We start from the raw sequence: 25,844 nt of genomic DNA, 5'->3' as shown, positions 1-25,844 counted from the left end.
ACAAAATTAAAACAAAATTATTAAGATACCTGGTGGACTCGTGCTGCTCCGCACTGAAAACCTACAACCGGTTTTCCAGTCTTTGACCGGGTCAGGGATGGAATGAATGAAGCAGATATAGCCTATTAGTACGATGGGGTCGCCACTCCCAAAGTGATTTATTAATGACTGATAGATGCTACGAAATGAGAATGGAGAGTGTTGCTGGAATGAAAGATGACAGGGAAAACCGGAGTACCCGGAGAAAACCTGTCCCGCCTCCGCTTTGTCCAGCACAAATCTCACATGGAACGACCGGGATTTGAACCACGGTATCCAGCGGTAGGAGGCCGACGCGCTGCCGTCTGAGCCACGGAGGCTCTGCTCTGCACTATTCATTATAACTAGGCCTTTAGCAATCATATTGTTTTGCCTGCCCTTTTAAATGATTTTATGAACATTTAATAAGAAGCACATTATGGTATGCACAGTTTACAGTCAGAATTCATTCATTCTGACATCATCATGCCATCTGTTTGGAAATATCTATTCATATATTCACTTTTTTATCCTGCAGTTCTTGATGTAAAGCTTGGTATTGTGTTGTAGAATGGTATTTTTAATTGCAGTTCTTCTATATAGAATGGTTGTCGTGAGATCATAGGTTCGTCTCGAAGTAGTGGGTTTTTTTTACCAGGCAGAGAACTTTTTTATGATACATGGCTTTCACCCTTTCTAGTGTAGCTAGGTTATCCTTCGATAGGTGTTCCCAGATAACGGTTAAAGCATATGTCATGATGGGGTCTGTTTGTACGTAGACTTTTTTCTCTTAGGGGAATGTAAGTTATTAGGAACGTTCTGCCATCCGTTTAATATATTTAGGAGCTGGGAAAGATTAGAGAATCAAAGAGTATCTAGTAGAGAATAGTATTATCCCGTGATCAGAGGAAGTGTGTACTCTCTGGCTTGACAGGTAGTAATCAAACATGGCTGCATATAATGACATTACTAACGATTAAAATTGCATATATCAGAATATTAATGAAAGTGTTAGTCGCTCAGCAACCTGCTAAGTACAGAATGTACTGTGGGTAAGAGTAGGCCTTCTCCTGCAATTAATGGAGTGATCATTTAATGATTTGATTTTATGATGACACAAAGTTGGCTGAACTTAAGAGACCTGTCAGTGTCTAATGATTCACTGGTACGTAATTCCGGAGAGAATAAAACAAAAATGAGCAAATGGTCCGGTAGAACGGACGGACGGATTTGGCAAAGCTGCTTTTGGTAAACTCTTAATATATAGATATGAAACTATATTGCATTTAACAAGTAAACCTTCCCTCCTTTGATACCAATTAGTCACACACATACATATTTTCTGAAAGCTTATGTCACAAGTAGAAAAACATGAAATCTTATGGGCAGAAGGACAAGCATTTAAGAGCTATAGGACTCACAAAGTATCAGTAAAGTGTTGGAAACATGACACCAATAGTTTCTAAAATGCTCGTTTCATGTATTTATAGGAACTAATAATGTGGTGAGAAGGTGGAAATCTCAATATAAAGGAAGAAACAACTCATTGAAAAGAAACAAACGTTGGGATGTTGAAAATGTGACTTCAAATGAAATCTACAGTATTATGAGAGACCATCAATGTGAGATTCATCAAATAAATAGTGAGACAGGAAAAAAGAGTTCAGAATGGACACATTTTACAAAAGCACACCCTTACACTTTGCACACCCATCATTTGTCGATTAATTATTACGGGATTATGTCTATCAACACACACTTTAATGATACGTTGTGGGTGGTGATGTGGTGTTGCTGTAAAGTACTAACATACCTTAAGTTTTTTTTTTTTTTGCTAGGGGCTTTACGTCGCACTGACACAGATAGGTCTTATGGCGACGACGGGATAGGAAAGGCCTAGGAGTTGGATGGAAGCGGCCGTGGCCTTAATTAAGGTACAGCCCCAGCATTTGCCTGGTGTGAAAATGGGAAACCACGGAAAACCATTTTCAGGGCTGCCGATAGTGGGATTCGAACCTACTATCTCCCGGATGCAAGCTCACAGCCGCGCGCCTCTACGCGCACGGCCAACTCGCCCGGTCATACCTGAAGTAGTATGGTAATTATGGTTAGGAAGCTTTGTCCTATCTTATCTCTTACACCATGTTAAATTATATACTTACTGTATTTTATTTTGTAATCAGATTGTGAATATAGCTTGCATTGTCATTTATTTGTATTGCACCAAGAAGAGCCTTGGCTCAGGTGCCTATATTGAAATGAAATGAAATGAACATATTGTATGTCTTCTTCTTACAGCGCAGATGCCTTGGTCTCCCAATTTGGAACAAGCAATCGGTCTCCGAACATCCAGGAATCGGAGATGATAAACACATAACTACTCTCCTGGAAAATGATATGGAAATTGTGGAAGAGATCCGGACATTAGGATTTGCTTGAGGAGATGGAGAGGAATGGGATGAGGAAATAGACTTTGGAGATCATATTGTCGATGTGGAACTGCAATGCTTGTTGCAGCAGTCGCTTCCCTCTACTTCGAGTTCGTCATCTGAGTATGTGCCTTCGCCCAAAAAGCGAAAGCATGATGGTCCAGCAAATATGACAGAAGGGAACTGGACTGCTTACAAGCAGCGCGCTGTGAGTGCTGCGCTGTAAAACATGGCACAAATGTTCTGTAAGCTGCGGACCCGCGGTGTAGGTGGTAACGCGTCCGCCTGTCACACGACGGCCCCGGGCTCGATTCCCGGCCGGGTCAGGGTTTATTTATTGTAAATTATTAATATTCCTGGCCTGGGGACTGGTGTTTGTGTCGTCCTTAACGTTCCTTTCCTCACACTCAACACTTTACACTTCTGCCATTTACAAAATACACTCTGGTTTCCTCACATATGGTGCAAGTAGGTCGACGCCACAACAAATAGCATTAAAAAAGTTAAAGGAGGAGCGATAAGTTATAAATTGCTGTGAAAATGCTCGTTCATTCCTCCCGTCTGAAGTTCAAACTACGCGCTTGTCATTCAATGTTTGTACGTAAGAATGCTATCTGTAATATCATCCAATAATAAATGTATAAACTGGGGACTAGTTTCTCACGATAATAGTGACAAGTTACAAATTCCTGTGAAAATGCTCGTTCATTTCTCCCGTACCAAGTTCACACTACGCACTTGAAATTCAATCGGAGGTTCTGATACATAATTACGTTTGCACGTAAGAATGCTACCTGTAATATCGCCAAATAACTAAAGTATTAACGGAGGGGCGTAGTTTCTCACATTAATAGCAACAAGTTATAAATTCCTGTGCAAAAGCTCGTTCATTTCTCCCGTACCAAGTTTAAACTACGCACTTGTAATTCAATCGGAGGTTCTCCGGAGGCACCGATTGAAAGCGCCCGGAGCCTCCGCTCCGTAAACAACCGCTCCGTTAACAGCGCTATTTAATAGCACACTCTGTGCCGTGGTTCTGTATAATGGTTCACTGATAATTACAGTTGGATGGTTCTTCTCTTCGCTGGCTGTAGCGTATGTGCGTTTGGTTCTACATTAGGTTCAATTTTCTTTTAAAGTTTAGCTTACCGAGCTCGATAGCTGCAGTCGCTTAAGTGTGGCCAGTATCCAGTAATCGGGAGATAGTGGGTTCGAGCCCCACTGTCGGCAGCCCTGAAGATGGTTTTCCGTAGTTTCCCATTTTCACACCAGGCAAATGCCGGGGCTGTACCTTAATTAAGGCCACGGCCGCTTCCTTCCAATTCCTAGGCCCTTCCTATCCCATCGTCGCCGTAAGACATATCTGTGTCGGTGCGACGTAAAGCAAATAGCAAAAAAAAAAAAAAAAAAAAAGTTTAGCTTCATGTCCCACTTCTGTAGCCTTTTGTGGTCTTCCTGTATGGAATGTGTTCGTTTGTGTCCGGGAAAAACTTGAAATATGGATTTAATGGCATTCGAAAGTAGAGTTTATAGTGCTGTGTTTACACTCATCTGAGTCCTTAAAATGCCGACTGCAAAAAGTGGGATGGACACAGGTTTCCATAGAAATCCCAGATTATTTTCTTGACGAGAAATTGCCAAACACCATTTAGTTTTAACTTCTTCGTCTTTCGAAAATCTATGAAATAAAATAGCACATCCTTTCAGATCTTTGGTATACAGCCAGGAACACTACAGTACACCATGTTTTTTAAGAATTATCCGATGTTCGCATTACGTAAATACGGTCATTAATTTCAGTCGCAAAATTATAATCACCCGCACTAGTACAAGAAAACTCAAAGTAAAAAAAATACGTCTTGACATGCTCGTGAATGTTTGAATGAGTATACCTCGCCCACGCAATTTTATGGTTAAGAAGAGCGCACCTAGCGGCAAAACGATGCGTTTTACGTGCCCGGGCGTTACCTACGTAATCAGTACTTATCTCGTAGGCAACGGCCCGTGCGGGAACCAGTTTCACGACCAGCGAGCACGGTTGCCAATCTGGTGATTTTGTCACCAGATCTGGTGTTTTCAGGAAGTCATATGGTGACAAAATTTCAATTTTGCGACATGTCGAAAAAATGGCGTTTTTCTTTAAAATCTAGTGACATGTTTGGTGATTTTACAATAAAATGTCAATTTTAAAAAATAACCACGGTCGTAAGACGTATAACTTAGTAAAATATTATGACATTATTTTATATCATATAACGTCATTATGATATTAACATGTTTACGTAAGCGTCATGCATCAGCGCCATTGTCGCGCGTGAGCAAGAGCGTGCCGCGCGGAATTTTTAGCAGCATTAATGATGTATATCCATGCTTTATTGACCTTATTATTAAGGTGAATAATAGCTCGGTCGACATCATTCGGTACTTGTAACTGGAAAAGTTAGAATAAATCATGCGAGGAGCCCAGCTGCTAGTGCCAATGTCGCTGTGTTTATTAAAGATAGTGCGCTGGACTTTTGAGTTGGGGCTGTTTGGTAGTGTCTACTACTTAATTTATGTTAAAATTTTTAATTACAGAGTTAGTATAGTTGTGGACAAAGTATAAACAGCGATTTAGAGACGAATGGCTTAAGGATGAAAGGTATAAGAAGTGGTTACTAAAAGTAGAAGGAAATGCCACCAAAGGCTTTTTGCAAATACTGTAAAACTCAACAAGGTGCTTGTATTAGGAGATACTGAAAAACATAGGAACACTGCTAAACACATCAAGGCAGCCGAACCCTTTAGTTCTAATAGGCAGAAAACTTTAAATTTTAAACCACTTAATCTTGAGACAAATTTAGTGGAAGGAAGAACGGCACTTTTCATAGCAGAACATTGCTCGGTTCAAGTGATTGACCATTTTCGCGAGTTGTAGAAAGTAAATTTTCCCGATAGCAAAGAGATTAATAATTTGAAGTTGCATCGTACAAAATGCACTGCTATCATACAAAACGTATTAGCTCCCCATTTTGAAAAGTACTTGATAGATGATTTACATGAAAGTGAAAACGGGTATAGTTTGTTGTTGGATGAAACGAATGATATTTCAGTTACCAAGTTACTAGGCATTGTTATAAGATACTATTCATAAAGTAAAAGAAAGATTGTCGTGACATATCTGCAGTTAGTAGAATTGTCAGAATGTAGAGCTGATGATATAGTTGAGGCTTTGGAGAAATGTCTGTGTAATAAAGGTTTGGATTTGACTACTGTTATGGTAGGCATAAATCATGGTGTTTATGTAAAGTTAAAGGCTAAAATGCCATATCTACAATTAATCAGATGCGTTTGTCACTCTCTACAATTGACAGTTTCACATGCATCAGGGTGTTTGCCGAGAAACTTAGATTTCCTCATAAGGGAAAGTTACAATTGGTTTTCACAATCATCTCTACGGCAGGTAGTATACAAAGAACTATACGAGACAATAAATGAAACTGATAAATGAAGGCACAATAAATAAAGGCGACTCTCCCTTGAAATTAGTACAGTTAAGCCAAACTCGGTGGCTGCCCATCGAAAGTACAGTGACAAGAATAATGCAACAGTGGACCGAGTTAAAACTCACTTTGAAATCCCTTGTCTTAAAGATAACTTCTTTTTTTGCTAGTTGCTTTACGTCGCACCGACACAGATAGGCCTTACGGCGACGATGGGACAGGAAAGGCCGAGGAATGGGAAGGAAGCGGCCGTGGCCTTAATTAAGGTACAGACCCAGAGTTAAAGATCGCTGTTATACAGCGATATTTTATATTCAATGTATCGCGACCCTCAGAATTATTTGTACTTGTCTTTTCTGAAGCCAATTTTGGGTGAAGTGCAGACCGTAAATAAGAAGTTCGAAAGTCGAAACCAAGATCCTCCAAAATTATTAGGTGACCTAATCCTTCTCCTTAAGTCATTATGCACCAAGGTTTTACTACCCAGTGTAAAAGTAGATGTCCCGAAAATAGAAATTAATAATCATCTGGACCCAAACCCCTACCCAGGTTATGATTTAGCAACTAAAGTATCATCGTCCTCCCTTTCTGAAGACCAACAGAAACAACTACGCGATAGATGCATCTAATTTATTGTTGAACTTATCCAACAACTGAGGCAAAGATTACCTGAAAATATAGGGATCCTTGAAAAAAAGCCTCCCTTTTCACCTAAAAATCGTTTAAGGCCTTTTCAGTTGCAAATTATTGATATAGCACAACTCTTTTATGCTTACAATAATGTTATTGTGGCAGTAGAAAACCAGTGGAGAAATCTGCATCATATCCAGTGGACTGAAGTTAAGGACACTGTGAATTTTGGGGCAGAAGTTGATTTTTACAGTGATTCAACTGGAGAAAACACTTTCAGCGAACTTGCAAATTTAGCTATAACGTCTCTCGTACCGGTACTTCCTCATTCTAATGCGGGGTACGATGCGCATTGGTATCACCCAAATATCACTGTAAAATTTGTCATAAATGGAACATAATAATTGCTTTTACACATATCAAGTGAAAAATCCCTGGCAAATTAAGAAATACCGTCGTTATTTGAGAAATATGAAAACATACTTAAGGCTTGAAGACAGGACTGGTTTATGACGTACTGCGCTGCTGGTGCCGTCTTTTGTTACTTTCTTCAGGTCCAGGGCTAGCACCGTGGATTGGGAGTGCTATGTCTGTAGATTCTCATTATCTTTGTCCATATGACTAGAGCGGCCACTTCAAACAGCAAAATGGAGGTCAACAGAAAAAATAGCATGATCCCTGGACCTATAAATATTTGTATTTCTGTTCGAACGCAAGTAGCTCGATCCCTGGACCAATAAATCACTAGTCCACTGAATTTTTCTTATGTACATTGCCCATACCACTTTGTCGCCTATTAAATATTGCATATCGCGATACAGTTCATGAAATGATGATGAATGAAATGAAAGCAAAGAACTTCAGTGAACACAGATACCACACACGAAATCGTTGAAAGTGTAAGACAAAAGACATACGTGTGTCACTGTGAGCGCAACACCAAATGTAGGCCTACTTGTAAAGTGTATACATAATATTCTCCAAACATCAAATATTTCTTAATTTGCCAGGGATTTTTCTGCGGATGTAGAACGAGTGTTCAGCCAAGTCAATATGACTAAAAATAAACTGAGAAATACAATGACAATTCAAACTCTCCATTCCGTCATGTGTGAAAATTAGGATTGAATACGGCAGGGAACTGCTGTTATACATACGATCTACCGAAAGAAGTACTGCAGAAAATAGGCACATTAGAGTCATACAACTATCCCGGCCAAGTACCCTCAACTTCTAAAGATCAGCCATAAATAAACAAATATAGTACAGTTTTTTTTTAAATTTGCGTACCTATAGAGTTTGCAATTAAATAGACTTATGTTAGGATTACGATAATTGATAAAACGCAGTGAACATTTCATTATTCTAACAGTGCTAGTGTTTTATTGTGACTTGTATTCAATTGATCATATGGCTATAATATAGGCTAGACCTATCTTCGCAAGAGAACACCAGAGGCAGTACAGCACAATTGAAATGAGGTAAGTGTTAATTTAATGCCTTCTCTTACTAAATCTGGATAATTTATAGAGTTTTCAAATCCAGATCTGGTGATTTTCAAATCCATGTCTATTGATAATGAGTATCTAGGAGTTGGCAACCGTGCCAGCGAGCCCTATATTTCCCAGCCTAGTATAATAACGCAAGCAACGCTATGAACTGAGACATATAGACACCCGTTTCGCAGTTTACACGGATTCTACCATAGGCTTTACAAAACTGAAGCGTTCCATTCGCCCATACCTGAATGCATTCGAATACCTTGCGAAAAGGGTACCGGTACCATGCTCTCGTGTGTAGGCCTACTAAAAGGTTATCGAAACTGAACGAATTTCGTCAAGAGTAATTTACTGTCCAATCCACATTATTTTCCCTCGCCATATTACACTACGCAGTACCGTACTGCCGTATGAAAACACACTGTCCACCTAGGGTTGGCATCGTAAAAGGTATCCAGACATAAAACTGTAATAAGTAACATCAATAACCGACCCCAATAAGTTGGAAAAAAGAAAGAAAAGAAAACGTACTTCAAGATGTTATAGTCATAACTTCCACATCTTATCAAATGAAGGGGGGAAATCTTTAACAGTACCAATAATCGAACATAGGACTTTGTTTGGGACGTGGTCTCTTTACTAGTTAAGGCATGGAGGTTTATTCTGTCCCAATTAAAATGTAAAAAGTTTAATCAATGAAAGAGAAATAAATTTCCACAAAATTTTGCATGAAGTGGTAGTATGGATGAACACCGTTAACACGAGGAGTAATATGCCTAACATCTTCTCCATAATCTTATTAGATTATAGTATCTTTTACCGTAAATAGTAAACTTAGAAAACAATAATCACTATACGTCAAGTGGTGGCGAATTTAAAATATTAACTAGTAGAAATAGAAATTCAATTCAGTAAGTACAAAACTGTGCTGCAGTTGGAAGCAACAGTGTGTTGAAAAATGCGTTCAAAGTTAAATCAAGGACAAATGTACAAGTGCTAATTAGCGATAAATTGTAACTCATTGTCTGAATAAATGTTGGAATACTTCAAACAAATATGTAAGAAATATTTAAATTGAGGATAGGGACAATTCATTTCTACACATAAGTTTATCGCAACAATTTCTCGTCAATACTACACTAATGAAAAGCTAGAAGTGCTAAGATTGCTCTTACCGGCACTCGTATGGATGAACACCGTTAACACGAGGAGTAATATGCCTAACATCTTCTCCATAATCTTATTAGATTATAGTATCTTTTACCGTAAATAGTAAAACACGTAAGCTAAAATTAGTTATAGTAGAATATTTCTCTCGCTCCGCACGTTAAGAAAGTTAAGAATGCATTAAAAAACATTTAACTATCATCCAATGTACATTACTGTTTCAGCAGGCCTAGATTACTGTCTCTGAGCAAAGCCTACTAGATACTAGAAGGCCTGGACAGAAAGCCAATTTCTTCCATTAAATTTTCTCTTTTCCACCGCTAGGTTCGCGTTTATGTTCTGTTGTTTGGCGTGAATTCTATAATGATGTGTGTTACTGCAACATGTTTTATGAGAAGAAATAATATATTAAACTTTATTTTATACGGTAAGGTCTTATCTAACGTGAAATATGAAGAGTTTTGTCGTTTTTTAATTTATTTGGTCTCACGATTTGCAATATATGGATGGTTGCTGAGATGCATTTACAGTAACATTTGTTTAGTTATGTCCTTCCAAATTATCGTCAAGGTGATGGTGGTGATTATTGTTTTAAGAAGAAGTACAACTAGGCAACCATCCTCTATATAACACTAATCAGAGAGAAAAACTGGAAGGGGTCCGACAGTTCGAAAAATGAAAGTATGGGCCAAAGGAAGACAAGGGCCACGAAGGGCGTGAAAATAAAAGACTGCCTAGCCCTCGGAAACCTAATAGCGTAGGGGTCGGCAAAGAACTAGAGTTGACCAAGGAAGGTCGGATAGGATAGATGAAAGTCAGGAGCCTGGCACAAGTAAGTGGAAGAAATGCCAGGACTCAGTTAAGGGCCCCGTGGTTGTCAACACACGTTCAAAATTTCAGAGCCCCTGGAGCCAATTACCGTAAGTTTCTCTTTCCATTCTGTAGGTTAAGATGGTTTATTGCCGGGCTGAGTGAGTCAGACGGTTGAGGCGCTGGCCTTCCGACCCCAACTTGGCAGGTTCGATCCTGGCTCAATCCGGTGGTATTTGAAGGTGCTCAAATACGTCAACCTCCTGCCGGTAAATTTACTGGCACGTAAAAGAACTCCTGCGGGACAAAATTCCGGCACCTCGGCGTCTCCGAAAACCGAAAAAGTAGTTAGTGGGACGTAAAGCCAAGAACATTATTTATTATTAACATTATTATGATGGTTAATTTTGCGTGCCTAACTGCACAGCTGACACAGCGAAGAAATATACACAAATATAAATTTGCATCTTTTTCCTAAAGATCCGAGTTTACGGGAGAAATGGAGGCCTGCTATTTCTGAACAGGGCAGCAGAAAAGTATCTCTTCCGGCTCCTAATGATAACTCCAGAACATGTAACTTGCACTTTGTCGAATCAGATTACACTGTAAGTACTGTGAGGGGAATTCTGCCTCCCCGACAAAGTACCGATGCAAATTCTTCTTATTAAAAATGTATGAATATTTACAACGCGGCCGTTAGGATATCTAGGAAAATGTAAACTTGTCCGAAAGCTAAAATTCCTTACCACTCCAAAGTTTAAAGGGACGTTTCAGTGCCGCGACTGTGATCAAGCACACATCACATACGTTATACTTACATTTTTCAGGCCTGTTCTTGATAATAATGCAAAGAAAGTGACTAATGACCGTGATTTATTAAACAAATTCAAGAGCAAGCCTCTGAGCAGAAAAGTGTTGAAATTATAGAATTAGGGAAAAATCGGGTCAGTAGGCCTACTTCTATTTAGGCCTATTTCCCTATTTTTTAATTCCTTTGTGATAAATAGTGCAAAATGAAAGAACTCTATGAAGTGTAGTGTGTTCTAAGTTGTTTTGTATATTTATATCTCATTCACACCGGACATAATGATAATAAAAATGTATTATTTCGCGTTATTGTATGAATCTTCAATATAAAGATATAGACAGAACATGAGAACAACAGAACATAAACGCGATCCAAGCGGCCATTGCCTGAACTACATCGTTCGCCCAGAAATGTGTCAGCTTGTCCAGGCCTTCTATTATAGCGTAGGCAACGCTCTGAGCTACCGCCGTCTCAATCTCTATATACCGATACTGCCTGTTCTGTGCCGCCAGAATTGCGTTTATAGCGACATTGCAGATGGCAGCACTTACCGCACCCACAGCACATGTTAGTTAAATGAGAGATGGTCCGTAACGCCAATATAAAATGAAAAATAATCCTTAACATGTTACTAATTGAGAAGAAAATGCACATACAGAAACTAACATTTGACATTTGAACTTGGCTTAAGATATAGAAGCGTAAAATATATAAAATCTTACCAGTTACAGTAGATATATTAGTATCATCCCACTGTTCAAGTACAAACATTTCAGAATTTTCTCGACACGGAGCACCTTTTCAGTCCTTTTATTATTGTTATTGTTATTTACCATCAGTGGACGCAAATAAAATTTCTATCACTCGCTGATCCTTTGTTCATGACCAGATTTCAGGATACGTTTTATGGTACATACTAGCTGATATACCCGTGCTTCGCTACGGGATTCTCAGAAAGACTGACTTGGTGGTTTTCCTAACTGAATTCAACATAGGTCATTACAAAAACGTCAGTAGGAATGTAGCGATTGAAAGCAATGTTATCATATAAAATACTCGATGAAATGAAAAACCGCACACTTTCTCACTTTCAACGAACAGTACTGCGCTGCCGATCCAACAGTCCAAAGTTCCAGAGCTGGAATAACCAGGTCGCAGACTGCCATGAACACTCCTCTGTCATTATTCCGTTAAATATGCACACTACTCATTCCAATCAGTGCCTCAGAGTAGGCACTGAATAGCTCGAATATTATGATGAACCAGTGCGTTACGTACCAGTAATATCAGAAAATGTATGAACCAGAAGAATGGCATGCTAAAGAAGAAAGTTATCCAACTCCCCAGCTACTTACCCCGCCAATACACAGGCAGGCTGTTACAGTCGGTACGACCAGGCGAGTTGGCCGTGTGGTTAGGGGCGCGCAGCTGTGAGCTTGCATCCGGGAGATAGTGGATTCGAACCCCACTGCCGGCATCCCTGAAGATGGTATTCCGTGGTTTCCCATTTTCACACCAGTCACACCAGAATGTACTTTAATTAAAGCCAAGGCCGCTTCCTTCACACCCCTATTTATTTCCTACCCCATCGTTGCCACAAACCTACCTGTGTCGGTGCGACGTCAAGCAAATTAAAAAACCTCGTTGCGCTGCAGTAATCCTATCTATCGGGGATGAGTGGAAGCAGAAGACAATAAGCGCATCACAACAAACAATGGTCAATGTAATGTTATTTTTGATAGAGTTTTTTTTTTTTTTTGCTAGGGGCTTTACGTCGCACCGACACAGATAGGTCTTATGGCGACGATGGGATAGGAAAGGCCTAGGAGGTGGAAGGAAGCGGCCGTGGCCTTAATTAAGGTACAGCCCCAGCATTTGCCTAGTGTGAAAATGGGAAACCACGGAAAACCATTTTCAGGGCTGCCGATAGTGGGATTCGAACCTACTATCTCCCGGATGCAAGCTCACAGCGCGCCTCTACGCGCACGGCCAACTCGCCCGGTACACTGTGATATTAGAGCGTCATACACAATTATTTATATTGTAGACTGTAGTTCCTTATTCTCATACTTTACATACCGATTTTCACTAAATTCTGTTTACCCATTTTCTCGTGACTCGGCGCTGATATGGACTTAGTAACAAAAATCCAAATTCATGAATATCTCTGTGATTATATGCGGTACGGTAACAATGTATAAGACATAAGTGATCGGTAATTTAATAACTTCTTACATAACTACTACAACTTACGACATAACTAAAGATATGTTAGTTATGTAGTATTTATCGATACAACCACTAATAACAAATAACTTATTTGAGAATTACATTTCAGGCCTTCCCCTAAACTACCATTTCACTCAGCGTGAATAAAATAATTTGTAGCATAGATTGCAGTGGTTCATCACCTGACTTTACATACCGATTTACATTAAATTCTCTTCAGCCGTTTTATCGTGATGCGTGTACATACATACAGACAGACAGAAATTACGGAAAAGTAAAAAATGCATTTCCTTGTTACTGTGGACATGACAGATATAGAAATACCATTCATTTCAAATTCTGAGCCATGTACAGGCAAAACAATTATTTTATGTATAGATTAAATTTCAGGCCTTCCCCTAAAGTGCCATTTCACTCAGTGTGAATAACATGATTGATGGCCTAGATTATAGCGACTTATTCCTCGACTTTGCATACCAATTTTGGTTAAGATACGACCACTAATATAATAAATATTTGAAAATTAAATTTTAGGCCTTCCCCTAAACTACCATTTTTCTCAGCGTGTATAGCCTATATTGTAGCGACTTATTTCCCATCTCTGTCTACCGATTTTCATTAAGACACGACCACTAATAACATAAATATTTGAGATTCAAATTTCAGGCCTTCCCCTAAACTACCATTTCACTCAGCGTGATTAAAATAATTTATAGCCTAGATTGTAGCGGTTCATCACCCGACTTTACATTCCGATTTTCATTAAATTCTCTTCATCCGTTTTCTCGTGATGCGTGTACAGACAGACAGACAGACAGACAGACAGACAGACAGACAGACAGACAGACAGACAGACAGACAGACAGACAGACAGACAGACAGAAATTACCGAATAGTAAAAAATGCATTTTCTTGTTACTGTGGACATGACCGATACAGAAATACCATTCTTTTCAAATTCTGAGCAATGTACAGACAAAACTCATTTTATATATAAAGATTGCAGCCCGTGCGCCAGACATGTCATTACATCCACCACCCAATCTCACTGCGCTAAGAGTTTCTACTGCGTCTCCAGAATATCATCTAGTGAGACCATATATTAACCCATTTTGTAACAGATAAGACACACATTCCACTATAGATTTCACAGTTAGCGAGACAGCATCTGCCGTCTCATTAGTCATACACTTCAGTTTTCTACGTTTTGATTCGAACTGAACTATTTCATCGTACTCATTGAAATCATCATTCAACCATTGTAAATATTTTATCTGCCGGTGAATAGAAATGCACACAACCCGGATTGTTTTGCGAATGTGCTAAGTTCTGGCAATGGCGTAGTGGAATGTGAAAAAGTTGTTAAGCGATTCCATGAAGCGCACCGTCGATTCCGCGTATGAAAAGTCTAAAACATGTGTTTATAAACGAGCATGGTTTTCTTTCATGAAGCGAATAGCAACAGCGACTGTTGGGGAAATATTTATACAGCAGAACAGTAATCTTTACCAAATTCCTGTTTATTCATAATACCGAACAGGCTTCGATGTCAAGTCTCTCTGCAGGTGATAAACTTCTCTCACATATTTGGAGGTGATGATGCCATTGCTGTCATTTCACTGTCTAGGAAATGGGACTCACATTTGTCAAATGGTAATAGTGAAATCTGAAAAGAAGTTTATGACTAGGATAACATGGATGAGTCACACAGGAAGTAGGTATCAGGAATAGAGAACTTCTTTTGAAAGTCCGTTTAGAACAAAACACAACAGTTTATTCGCGAGAGCAGGAGATTTTTAAATATCAATGCCGCATACACCTTTAACATTGACCACGCAAACAAACTTGTCACTGGTTCGGTCGTAGAGGAGCCGTACCTAATTAGGCATTGAATCGGCAATCTCTGTTGGTCTAAGTGTTTAACATTAAGTTCTAAGTATTTTCTTCAGTAACTGGGAAATCCCGACAAACGATATCAAGATTTTCCATTTAGGCTACCTGTCCAGAGTACTTTGTGACGGAGCTGACACTAGACCAGGAGTTCTGCCATATTCGTAACCGTTTGGGATACTATTCCCCACACAACATAGTACCGTGCGATTTATTCTGACCACGCGGATTTTGTCTTGCGAAAATTATGGGTTTGACTTTAAAGATAAACGATCTTTTGTTAATTATATTTAGCTGCTTCCTTTACTTTATTCAGACGATCAATTTCTGAGTTGTCTCAGGATTTCCTCTGTAGTCTTTTAACTTCATTATGGTTAGTCATCAGCTGTTATCTCAGACTCAGAATTCTCAATTGGAGCCTCTAATGTCTGATTTTCTGATAACTGCTGTCATTCTTACTCGTTGGAATAATGACTTGGATTGAGACATCGTTGTTCAGATGAATTTCGTACTCGTCATCCAATGTATTTCCTGCGGCTGAAGAGCTTTTTTCATCATAGATTTCTTCCTAAGAATTATCTTGTTGCTGTCTAGTCTCTCGTGGAGCTACTTTTCTGGCTAGGAGGTAATGGAGATAATTCGAAGACGCTCTCTGGCTTCAATATATTTTTCTTTTAGTTTTATCTTGTATCTCATCTCTAAAATAATTCAGGCTACAAACACGAGAATAATCGGATAGAATCCATTGACTACTCTTGGTTGATCCTTGCCTTGATAGCGTTAAGCCAGTTTTCCCAAAGTTCTTTATTGTGGGGATTTCAGGAATCCTCATACCTGCAGAATTTGGATTTGTTGCTATGATATCCAAAGGGGAACACAACAATTCATTATTTTACGACCAGAGACACACACATAAATGATCGATGCAAACGCACTGGAACACAACAAAGTGGGTACGGAGATAAGTTGGGTGCGTTAACTGGCACCCCTAGTGGAGGTTTGTAACACTAAGAGCTCACGCTGAGGCTGAGAAGCATGTTAACCTCATAGCATACAGCAAGCAGTATGTAGCCTTGAGACGGCGGTGCTCTGAGCAAATTTCGACCTCACTTATTTAATTGCACCGAGAAGTTATATTTTACATTTAGGAACCATACTTATGGACCTAAAAACACTGTTCCTAAATGGTAAGTAAAATGCGTATCAACGAATACGCACTCGAGATTCCTGTACGAGTTCTCTAAATAGCCACTGTATTGTATATTGAGGAGCTGAATCCGTCAACCACTTTTATTCACAAGGCAGAGTGATAAACTTCTCGAAGAAAGGAATATGAACGGGATATAGGGCCTACAAGTTACGACTAAAATTTTAAGCCACATCTGATAGAGCGAAATGGACTAAAGCATGTGATCACAAAAATAACAGTCTGCGGATTCCATCATAAATTATTATGTGCGACACAGTGATTTCACGAAGCGAATGGCAACTGTGTGTACATTTTGAGAAGTAGGCATCTCTCTGAGGAGAGTAACAAATGCCTAAAAAACCTGCACATTCAGTTACAGAAATGGTCGTATGGATTCCACAAAAATAAGACAATTAGTGAGAGATCAGGACTTCCAAAAACGGTGTCAGCTTTCTCAAAAGGGAAAAGGTGTTATTTAAAGAACCTTTCACCGAACAGTTGGATAACACACCATGATGGTCTTGTCTTGCAGTAACCATCGTGATGCTCTAAATAACAATGTATTGTAGCCGAACGGCCAAAGAAAGATAATAACATCTTTGTTTGTCCCGTTTCTCTACGGGGTCGGGTATGAGGAGAGATGAATCTGTCGTGGCGGGTTTTTATGACCGGATGCCCTTCCTGGCGTCAACCGCATCAGAAGAGTTAATGAGATGAAATGAATGACGTGATACATATATGATAGTAGGGAGAGCCTACTCCTGTCGAATAGCACCAAGAGGTCTGCTCAAGGCTTAACGTCTCCATGCGACGGAAGAATCACCATCAACAGCGTCATATGCCCTCAATCCCTATGAGCACTGCGGAGAGGTTTGGAATTTAATCCAGGCTTTTGGCATGCAATCTTATGATTAGAAATTGTATACCACCAACTCTCCTACACAGCCGGCCAACATACGGATGGTGAATTCTTTTTTTTTTTTTTTTTCCACCAAAGGGACTCGAACCAGCTAACCACGGTGTTGGACCCCGTTTAGAGTTCAGCATTTTAACGATCATGGCCACCAAGAGGGCTTAAAGAAAGATAATAACATCTGCAGAACACTTATTACATCTTACTATAATGTGTTAATGACGTTGTTCTTTTTGTGCCTCCACTGCGAACCATGTGACCTTGCCGCGGTGGGGAGGCTTGCGTGTCCCAATGAAGCAGATAGCTGAGCCGCAGGTGCAACCATATCGGATGGGTATCTGTTGAGAGACCAGACTAAGGAATGGTTCATCGAAAGGGGGGTAGCAGCCTTTCGGAAGTTGCAAGGGTGGCAGTCTAGATGGTTGACTGATATGACCTTGTAATAATACTCAACATGGCTTAGCTGTGTTGATACTGCTACACGGCTACAAGCAACCGGAAATTACAGCCGTAACTAACTCCCAAGGACATGCAGCTCTCTCTGTATGAATGATGTATTGATGATGGCTTCCTCCCGGGTAAAATATTCCGGAGGTAAACTAGTCCCCCATTCGGATCTCCGTGTGGGGACTACACGAGAGGGGGCGATCATCAGGAAGATGGATACTGACATTCTGCTAGTCGGAGCGTGGAATGTTACAAGTTTGAATCGTTGTGGTAGATTAGAGAATCAGAAAAGGGAGATGGATAGACTAAAGTTAGATGTAGTTAGTATAAGTGAAGTACGTTGGCAGGAAGAACAGGATTTTTGGTCAGGTGACTACCGAATTATCAACTCAAAATCAAACAGGGGAAATGCAGGAGTTGGTTTAATAATGAATAAGAAAATAGGACAGCAGGTAAGCTACTACGACCAGCATAGTGAAAGAATTATTGTCGTCAGGATAGACACCAAACCAACGCCTACCACAATAGTGCAGGTCTATATGCCTACTAGCTCAGCGGATGATGAGGAAGTCGAAAGAATATATGAAGAGATTGAAGATTTAATACAATATGTAAAAAGTGACGAGAATCTAATCGTGATGGGAGACTGGAATGCAGTCGTAGGCCAAAGAAGAGAAGGTAATACAGTAGGAGAATTCGGATTGGGAAAAAGGAACGAAAGAGGAAGTCGGCTGGTTGAATTCTGCACTTATCATAATTTAGTCCTTGCCAATACTTGGTCCAAACACCACAAACGACGGTTGTATACATGGACGAGACCTGGAGACACTGGAAGGTATCAAATAGACTTCATTATGATTAGGCAGAGATTCAGAAACCAGGTATTGGATTGCAAAACTTTCCCGGGAGCAGACGTGGACTCTGACCACAACTTGTTGGTCATGAAATGCCATCTGAAGCTGAAGAAATGTTAGGAGGAAGAAAAGATCAACTAAGAATCAGTGGATAACTCAGGAGATACTAGACCTGATTGATGAACGACGAAAATACAAGAATGCTAGAAATGAACAGGGCAGAAAAGAATACAGGCGATTAAAGAATCAAGTAGATAGAAAGTGCAAGGTAGCTAAGGAAGAATGGCTGAAGAAGAAGTGCAAGGATGTCGAAGGTTGTATGGTCCTAGGAAAGATACACTGACTGACAGAGCAAATGCAACACCAAGAAGGAGTGGTCAGAACTTTATGCCAATTGCAGGGTAGACTGACGTCACTGAGGTATGCTCATGATGTGAAATGCGCCGCTGTGCTGCGCACGTAGCGAACGATAAATGGGACACGGCGTTGGCGAATGGCCCACTTCGTACCGTGATTTCTCAGCCGACAGTCATTGTAGAACGTGTTGTCTTGTGCCACAGGATACGTGTATAGCTAAGAATGCCAGGCCGCCGTCAACGGAGGCATTTCCAGCAGACAGACGACTTTACGAGGGGTATGGTGATCGGGCTGAGAAGGGCAGGTTGGTCGCTTCGTCAAATCGCAGCCGATACCCATAGGGATGTGTCCACGGTGCAGCGCCTGTGGCGAAGATGGTTGGCGCAGGGACATGTGGCACGTGCGAGGGGACCAGACGCAGCCCGAGTGACGTCAGCACGCGAGGATCGGCGCATCCGCCGCCAAGCGGTGGCAGCCCCGCACGCCACGTCAACCGCCATTCTTCAGCATGTGCAAGACACCCTGGCTGTTCCAATATCGACCAGAACAATTTCCCGTCGATTGGTTGAAGGAGGCCTGCACTCCCGGCGTCCGCTCAAAAGACTACCATTGACTCCACAGCATAGACGTGCACGCCTGGCATGGTGCCGGGCTAGAGCGACTTGGATGAGGGAATGGCGGAACGTCGTGTTCTCCGATGAGTCACGCTTCTGTTCTGTCAGTAATAGTCACCGCAGACGAGTGTGGCGTCGGCGTGGAGAAAGGTCAAATCCGGCAGTAACTGTGGAGCGCCCTACCGCTAGAAAACACGGCATCATGGTTTGGGGCGCTATTGCGTATGATTTCACGTCACCTCTAGTGCGTATTCAAGGCACGTTAAATGCCCACCGCTACGTGCAGCATGTGCTGCGGCCGGTGGCACTCCCGTACCTTCAGGGGCTTCCCAATGCTCTGTTTCAGCAGGATAATGCCCGCCCACACACTGCTCGCATCTCCCAACAGGCTCTACGAGGTGTACAGATGCTTCCGTGGCCAGCGTACTCTCCGGATCTCTCTCCAATCGAACACGTGTGGGATCTCATTGGACGCCGTTTGCAAACTCTGCCCCAGCCTCGTACGGACGACCAACTGTGGCAAATGGTTGACAGAGAATGGAGAACCATCCCTCAGGACACCATCCGCACTCTTATTGACTCTGTACCTCGACGTGTTTCTGCGTGCATCGCCGCTCGCGGTGGTCCTACATCCTACTGAGTCGATGTCGTGCGCATTGTGTAACCTGCATATCGGTTTGAAATAAACATCAATTATTCATCCGTGCCGTCTCTGTTTTTTCCCCAACTTTCATCTCTTTCGAACCACTCCTCCTTGGTGTTGCATTGTCACTGTCAGTCAGTGTAGATGCTCCATACAGGAAAATCAAGGAAACCTTTGGAGAAAGGAAATCTAAGTGTATGAATATTAAGATTTCAGATAGAAAGCCACTTCTAGGGAAAGAAGACAAAGCAGAAAAATCGCAGGAGCATATCCAACAGTTGTATCAAGGTAAAGATGTAGAGAATTTGGTTATGGAACAAGAAGAGGCTGTTAATTATGATGAAATGGGAGACCCAATTTTGAGGTCAGAGTTTGACAGAGCTGTGAGTGACCTAAATAGGAACAAGGCACCTGGAATTGATGATGATGACATACCCTCTGAATTACTGACTGCGTTAGGAGAAACCAGCATGGCAAGGTTATTCCATTTAGTGTGTAAGATGTATGAGACAGGAGAAGTCCCATCCGATTTTCGTCAGAATGTTGTTATACCTATTCCCAAGAAAGCCGGTGCTGACAGGTGTGAAAACTACCGCACCATTAGTTTAGTATCTCATGCCTGCAAAATTTTAACACGTATTATTTACAGAAGAATGGAAAAACAAGTTGAAGCTGAGTTGGGAGAAGATCAGTTTGGTTTCAGAAGGAATGTAGGAACACGTGAAGCAATCCTGACTTTACGTCTGATCTTCGAGGATCGAATCAAGAAAGACAAGCCCACGTATATGGCATTCGTAGATCTCGAAAAGGCATTCGATAATGTTGATTGGACCAAGCTATTTACGATTCTGAACGTGATTGGGATCAGATACCGAAAACGAAGAATTATCTACAATCTGTATAAAAATCAGTCTGCAGTAACAAGAATCGAGGGCTCTGAAAAAGAAGCAGCAATCCAGAAAGGAGTGAGGCAAGGCTGCAGTTTGTTCCTCCTCCTTTTCAATGTTTACATAGAACAGGCAGTAAAGGAAATCAAAGAGGAATTTGGAAAGGGGATCACAATCCAAGGAGAGGAAATCAAAACCTTGAGATTTGTCGATGATATTCTTATTTTACCTGAGACTGCAGAAGATCTCGAGAAGTTGCTGAATGGTATGGACGAATCTTGGAAAGGAGTACAAGATGAAAATAAATAAGTCGAAAATAAAAGTAATGGAGTGTAGTCGAACAAAGCCAGGTGATGCAGTAAATATTAAATTAGGAAATTAAGTCTTAAAGGAAGTGGATGAATATTGTTACTTGGGTAGTAAAATAACTAACGATGGCATAAGTAAGGAGGACATAAAATGCAGATTAGCACAAGCAAGGAAGAGCTTTTTTAAGAAAAGAAATTTACTCAATTCAAACATTAAGTACTCATCCCGAGGTGGTGCAGCTCTTTTCAAGCACACCCCCATTGGAGGTGAGCTGCGTGTACCATTTGAACCACATACCAGCCCTCCCGCCATTCTTAAATTTCTGGCAGTACCGGGAATCGAACCCGGGCCCCCGAGGACGGCAGCTAATAACACTAACCGTTACGCTATGGAGGCGGACAATTCAAACATTGATATTGGAATTAAAAAGATTATTTTGAAGACTTTTGTGTGGAGCGTGCCATTGTATGGAAGTGAAGCATGGACGATAACTAGCTCAGAAAGAAAGAGAATAGAAGCTTTTGAAATGTGGTGTTACGGAAGGATGCTGAAGGTGAGATGGGTAGATCGGATCACGAATGAAGAGATACTGAATCGAATTGGCGAGAGGAGATCGATTTGGCTAAAATTGACGAGAAGAAGACATAGAATGATAGGACACATCTTAAGACACCCAGGACTTGTTCAGCTAGTTTTTGAAGGAAGTGTTGGTGGTAAGAATTGTAGGGGTAGACCAAGGTATGAATATGACAAGGAGATTAGAGCAGATTAGGATGCAATAGTTACGTAGAAATGAAAAGGTTAGCACAGGATAGAGTGGCATGGAGAGCTGCATCAAACCAGTCTATGGACTGATGTCTCAAACAACAACAACAACAACAACAACAACAACTTTTTGTGCACATTGTTAGGTGATATCCGTGATGCTCTAAAAGATGACCTCACCAGGCGAGCTGGCCGAGTGGTTAGGGGCGCACATCTGTGAGCTCGCATCCGAGAGATAATGGGTTCGAATCCCACTGTCGGCAGCCCTGAGGATGGTTTTCCGTGCTTTCCCATGTTCACACCAGGCAAATGCTGCGGCTGTATATTAATTAAGGCCACGGCCGTTCCCTTCCTATTTTCTAGGCCTTTCCTGTCCCATCCTCGCCATAAGAGGTAAAGAAAATTGAAAAAAAAAATGACCACTAACGTCGCAGCCGTGACACTTCATAGGGAGCGTCCCAAGCAGTTCCGAGATGGGTCCCTCGATCTCCGCCAACTAGTGAAATCTAAAATTCCCTTTTGGAGGGTTAATTTAGAAGGCAGTGGTTGGCATTACACATGCTGTTGCAGGGAGTAAAGAATACAGGGAGATGCCTTGGAGCTCTGAGAGTGAAGCCCAATGACAGTGGTCTACATAGGGGGCGTGGTCGTAAATAGGCGCGAGAACGCATGCTGTTTTTTGATAGTCAAATCTATCACAGCTCATTGACGTGAATACGGTGAACACAAATTGTAATTGTGGGAATTTTCAGATGCAAACACTGTACGACACGCTAAAAAGTAAAAGAGATAGGCCTACTAATATTTAGTTGATGTTTTAGCTCCTACAATGTCGTGTTGTGCATACGGTCGTGCGAATCGGAAATCAAAAAATATTCCTGGAATAACATTTCATAGGTAAGATTCTAAGTATGGCTTGTGATATGTAGAGCAGTATATTATATTACCTCCATTGTTATTGTGCTAGTATTACGGAGTCTCAGAAGAATGTTTAGGTTAGACTTGTTGTTAATCGTCAATTTTTCCTGAGCTTTCCTGTTCATGAAAAAAGGAGAGCAGAGTGGATTAAGGCCATTAGAATGGAAAATTGGACACGCTCTCCTTACACCAGAATATGTTCAGCACATTTCGAACCGGAATTGTTTGATCGGTACATGAATAAATTTATTTTGAAGGAGAATGCAGTACCTACGGTACTATTTTTGAAGCATTCCCCCCCCCCCCGTTTTTTTGTGGGCGAAGAAATGGAGAGTCCCAGGGCGAAAACTATGCCCTTTTACTCACCTGTTTCTTAGGAATAGCCGATGAGCCGGAAAGTCTCAATTCATTGCACTGCCGGGGGAAAAACGATCTGTCTTGTAGGTGGAGTGCCTACAAATCTTCGCTACAATAATTTGGAAAAATATACTTCTAATATTTAGTGGCGATGAAGGGGAAGGAGCCTTCTTAACAAACGGTGCTTTTCAGGGTATAATTTAGAGGTATTTAATGGATGGTAGGTTTAAAATTTGGAAAAGGCCGAAAATATTTTCAGGGCGGGTCGTATAAGAGCCAAGGGCCCCGGTACTTATATCGAGTATTAGGCTTCTTGGTTCTTATGACCCGCTTTAGTAACGAGATGCCCTGATCGGTGGACTGGGCTTGGAGTATTCTAGCCTTGGTCATCTTGGTTAGCTTGTTTATCTGAGTCCTAATAGTCGGAATACGGACTTCTGTGCGTATCTTCCTATTAGATCTCAGAATGGGGGCTCTTGTCATTTTTCTCAGTATTTTGTTTTGGAAAATTTCTAATTTGGAAAGTGGAGTCTTGGGAATATAGCCCCAGACCTCGCACGCATAGAGCAGTATGGGCCTGCTTTCTCTTGATGGAGTTAGAGATGTATCTATTATAAAGCAGAGGTTTCAGGTTGGCCACACGTGCCCAGGCTCGTTGCGGGGCCTGTTTTATGTTCCCTCTCCAGATAAGACTTCTGTCCATTGTTAGGCCGAGATACTTGATTTTATTGGTCCAGGACAGGGGGGTATCGTTTAAAAGAAGATGATCAAGGCTAGGCCTTCGTCTAGAAAAAATAATTGTTGGGTCTTGCCAGCATTTATTTTAATTCTGTTCCAAGTTTGCAGAGCGGAGATGGTATCTCTGTTTCTCCTTCTAGAGGCATAAACAGCTGTATCATCAGCGTACTGCTGGATTTCTACTCCTTGCCACTGGGGTAAATCATTCACATATAGGGCGTAGAGTATTGGAGAGATTTTTCCACTCTGAGGGACTCCGGCTCGGAGCCTCCGAGGGGCGAAATTTTCTCCGTCTACTGTAACGTAGAATTTCCTATGGGTGAGATAGGAAGTAATAATTTTGAATAAATAATTTGGAATTACATTGAGGTCCAGAAGTTTGGATTTTCGTGCCAGACGGTGTCAAAGGCCTTCTCTATGTCGAAAAATACCGCTGGCACGCTACGCCGTAAATTGAATGATCTACAGACATACTGCACGAGGCGTAGCGTCGCTAGGGGGGGCACTGCGCTTCGACCGGAAACCAAATTGCTCCGGACGCAGTATGTTGTGGGCGTTCAGGGAAGCAGTGACGCGATTGAGAACAAGTCTCTCGAATATCTTTGAGATATGGGATAATTGGCTTATTGGTCTGTAATTTTGAGGGAACAATCTATCCTTCCCCGGTTTAGGAATGACGACCACACGGCCCGTCTTCCAAACCTTAGGGAAGTATCCCTGTTTAAAGCAAGCCGAGAAAACGGTAGCCAAAGAGATGACTGCTCTATAGGGCAGTGATTTAATTTCTTTATTACTAACCCTATCATCCCCGGGAGACTTCTTCTCATTTAAGTTTTTTATAACCCTGCGGATCTCTGCAGGCGTGACGTCAGATATGTCATTGTCAGGCGTCCATTGTTGTATAAAAGATGAGACCTTTCTGTGTACCTCACGGGTCCGTAGTTCGTTATCGTCGTCGTCATCGTCAGAGAGGTCGTGTGGTACACTTTGACTTTCTATAGTGTCTGCGAAGGCCTCAGCTTTATCGTAAGGGGAGAATGCTAGTCCGTGGCGGCCATGAATTGCACACCTGGGGGGTGGGTGGGGCGATTCAGAGAACGAGTAACCCGCCAGAACTCGTGATCTGATTCGTTTTCAGTGAGGGTACGGCAGAATTCCTCCCATCTTTCCACCTTACGTTCTATCATTCACTTGCGGATTTCTTGAGCGAGTTCGCGGTATTCCGCTCTATCCGCTGGGTCCCGAAATCTTTGCCATCTTTTACGATATGCATTTTTAATTTTGATTAGGTCTTTAATAATTTCAGGAGTAGAATCTCCTTGGCTGTCCGCGCAATCTCCCGCATTATATTATTAGTATTATTAATTTGGGAGTTATGACTTATCGTATTCCCGCCATGTTGTGTGGGTGTACGATTGCCATTGTTACAGAATTTCTAGCAGCATTCAGGATGTATTTACGGGCGTTTCGCATCTTATTAGTAAGATGTTCCACGGCCCGGTCAATATCATCCCGGCTGTTGATATCGAAAGGTTTTAAGTTTTTATTGACATGCCAAGTAAACTTATTGTAGTCCAAAGATAAGTTTGACAATGGAGAAGATGGCTCAGATATCCTAACCCATGTAAGGTTGAAAAGAATAGGGTCATGGTCCGAATTTAATTCCCTAGGTACAGTAAACTCAATAGGGTAATTATAAACTTTTGTCACTGCGACATGAATGACATCGGGGCGCGAACCATTACTGGGATAAATAGTAGATTATGGGAGCAAAGTCCCCGATGGTATTGTTGTAGCGTTCTTCCCTTAGGATTAGTCACTCGTGAATTCCAATCTGGATGCTTGGCGTTTAAGTCACCAACGATGAAAGAAGAGACTTTGGACGGGTTGT

General features: G+C 41.3%; 1 protein-coding gene across 3 annotated transcripts in view; it reads right to left on the bottom strand.

Moving 5' to 3' along the window:
- Positions 1 to 25,844, bottom strand: part of LOC136885918 (uncharacterized) — a 187,784-nt gene that overhangs the window by 38,269 nt on the left and 123,671 nt on the right. The window contains exon 1 of one of the 3 annotated variants that reach the window (XM_068230553.1): positions 9,234 to 9,426. The exons of the other annotated variants lie outside the window; for them this stretch is intronic. Within the exon in view, the coding sequence (XP_068086654.1) occupies positions 9,234 to 9,294 (61 nt within the window). The 5' untranslated portion in view covers positions 9,295 to 9,426. Of the gene's footprint in view, positions 1 to 9,233; positions 9,427 to 25,844 lie in introns of those variants that run through there. 3 annotated transcript variants of the gene reach the window in all.

The sequence above is a fragment of the Anabrus simplex genome, chromosome X (assembly GCF_040414725.1).
Source record: "Anabrus simplex isolate iqAnaSimp1 chromosome X, ASM4041472v1, whole genome shotgun sequence".
NCBI classification, from domain to species: domain Eukaryota; kingdom Metazoa; phylum Arthropoda; class Insecta; order Orthoptera; family Tettigoniidae; genus Anabrus; species Anabrus simplex.
Note: the sequence above shows the minus strand (reverse complement) of the source record. Positions and strands in the feature narration are given on the sequence as shown.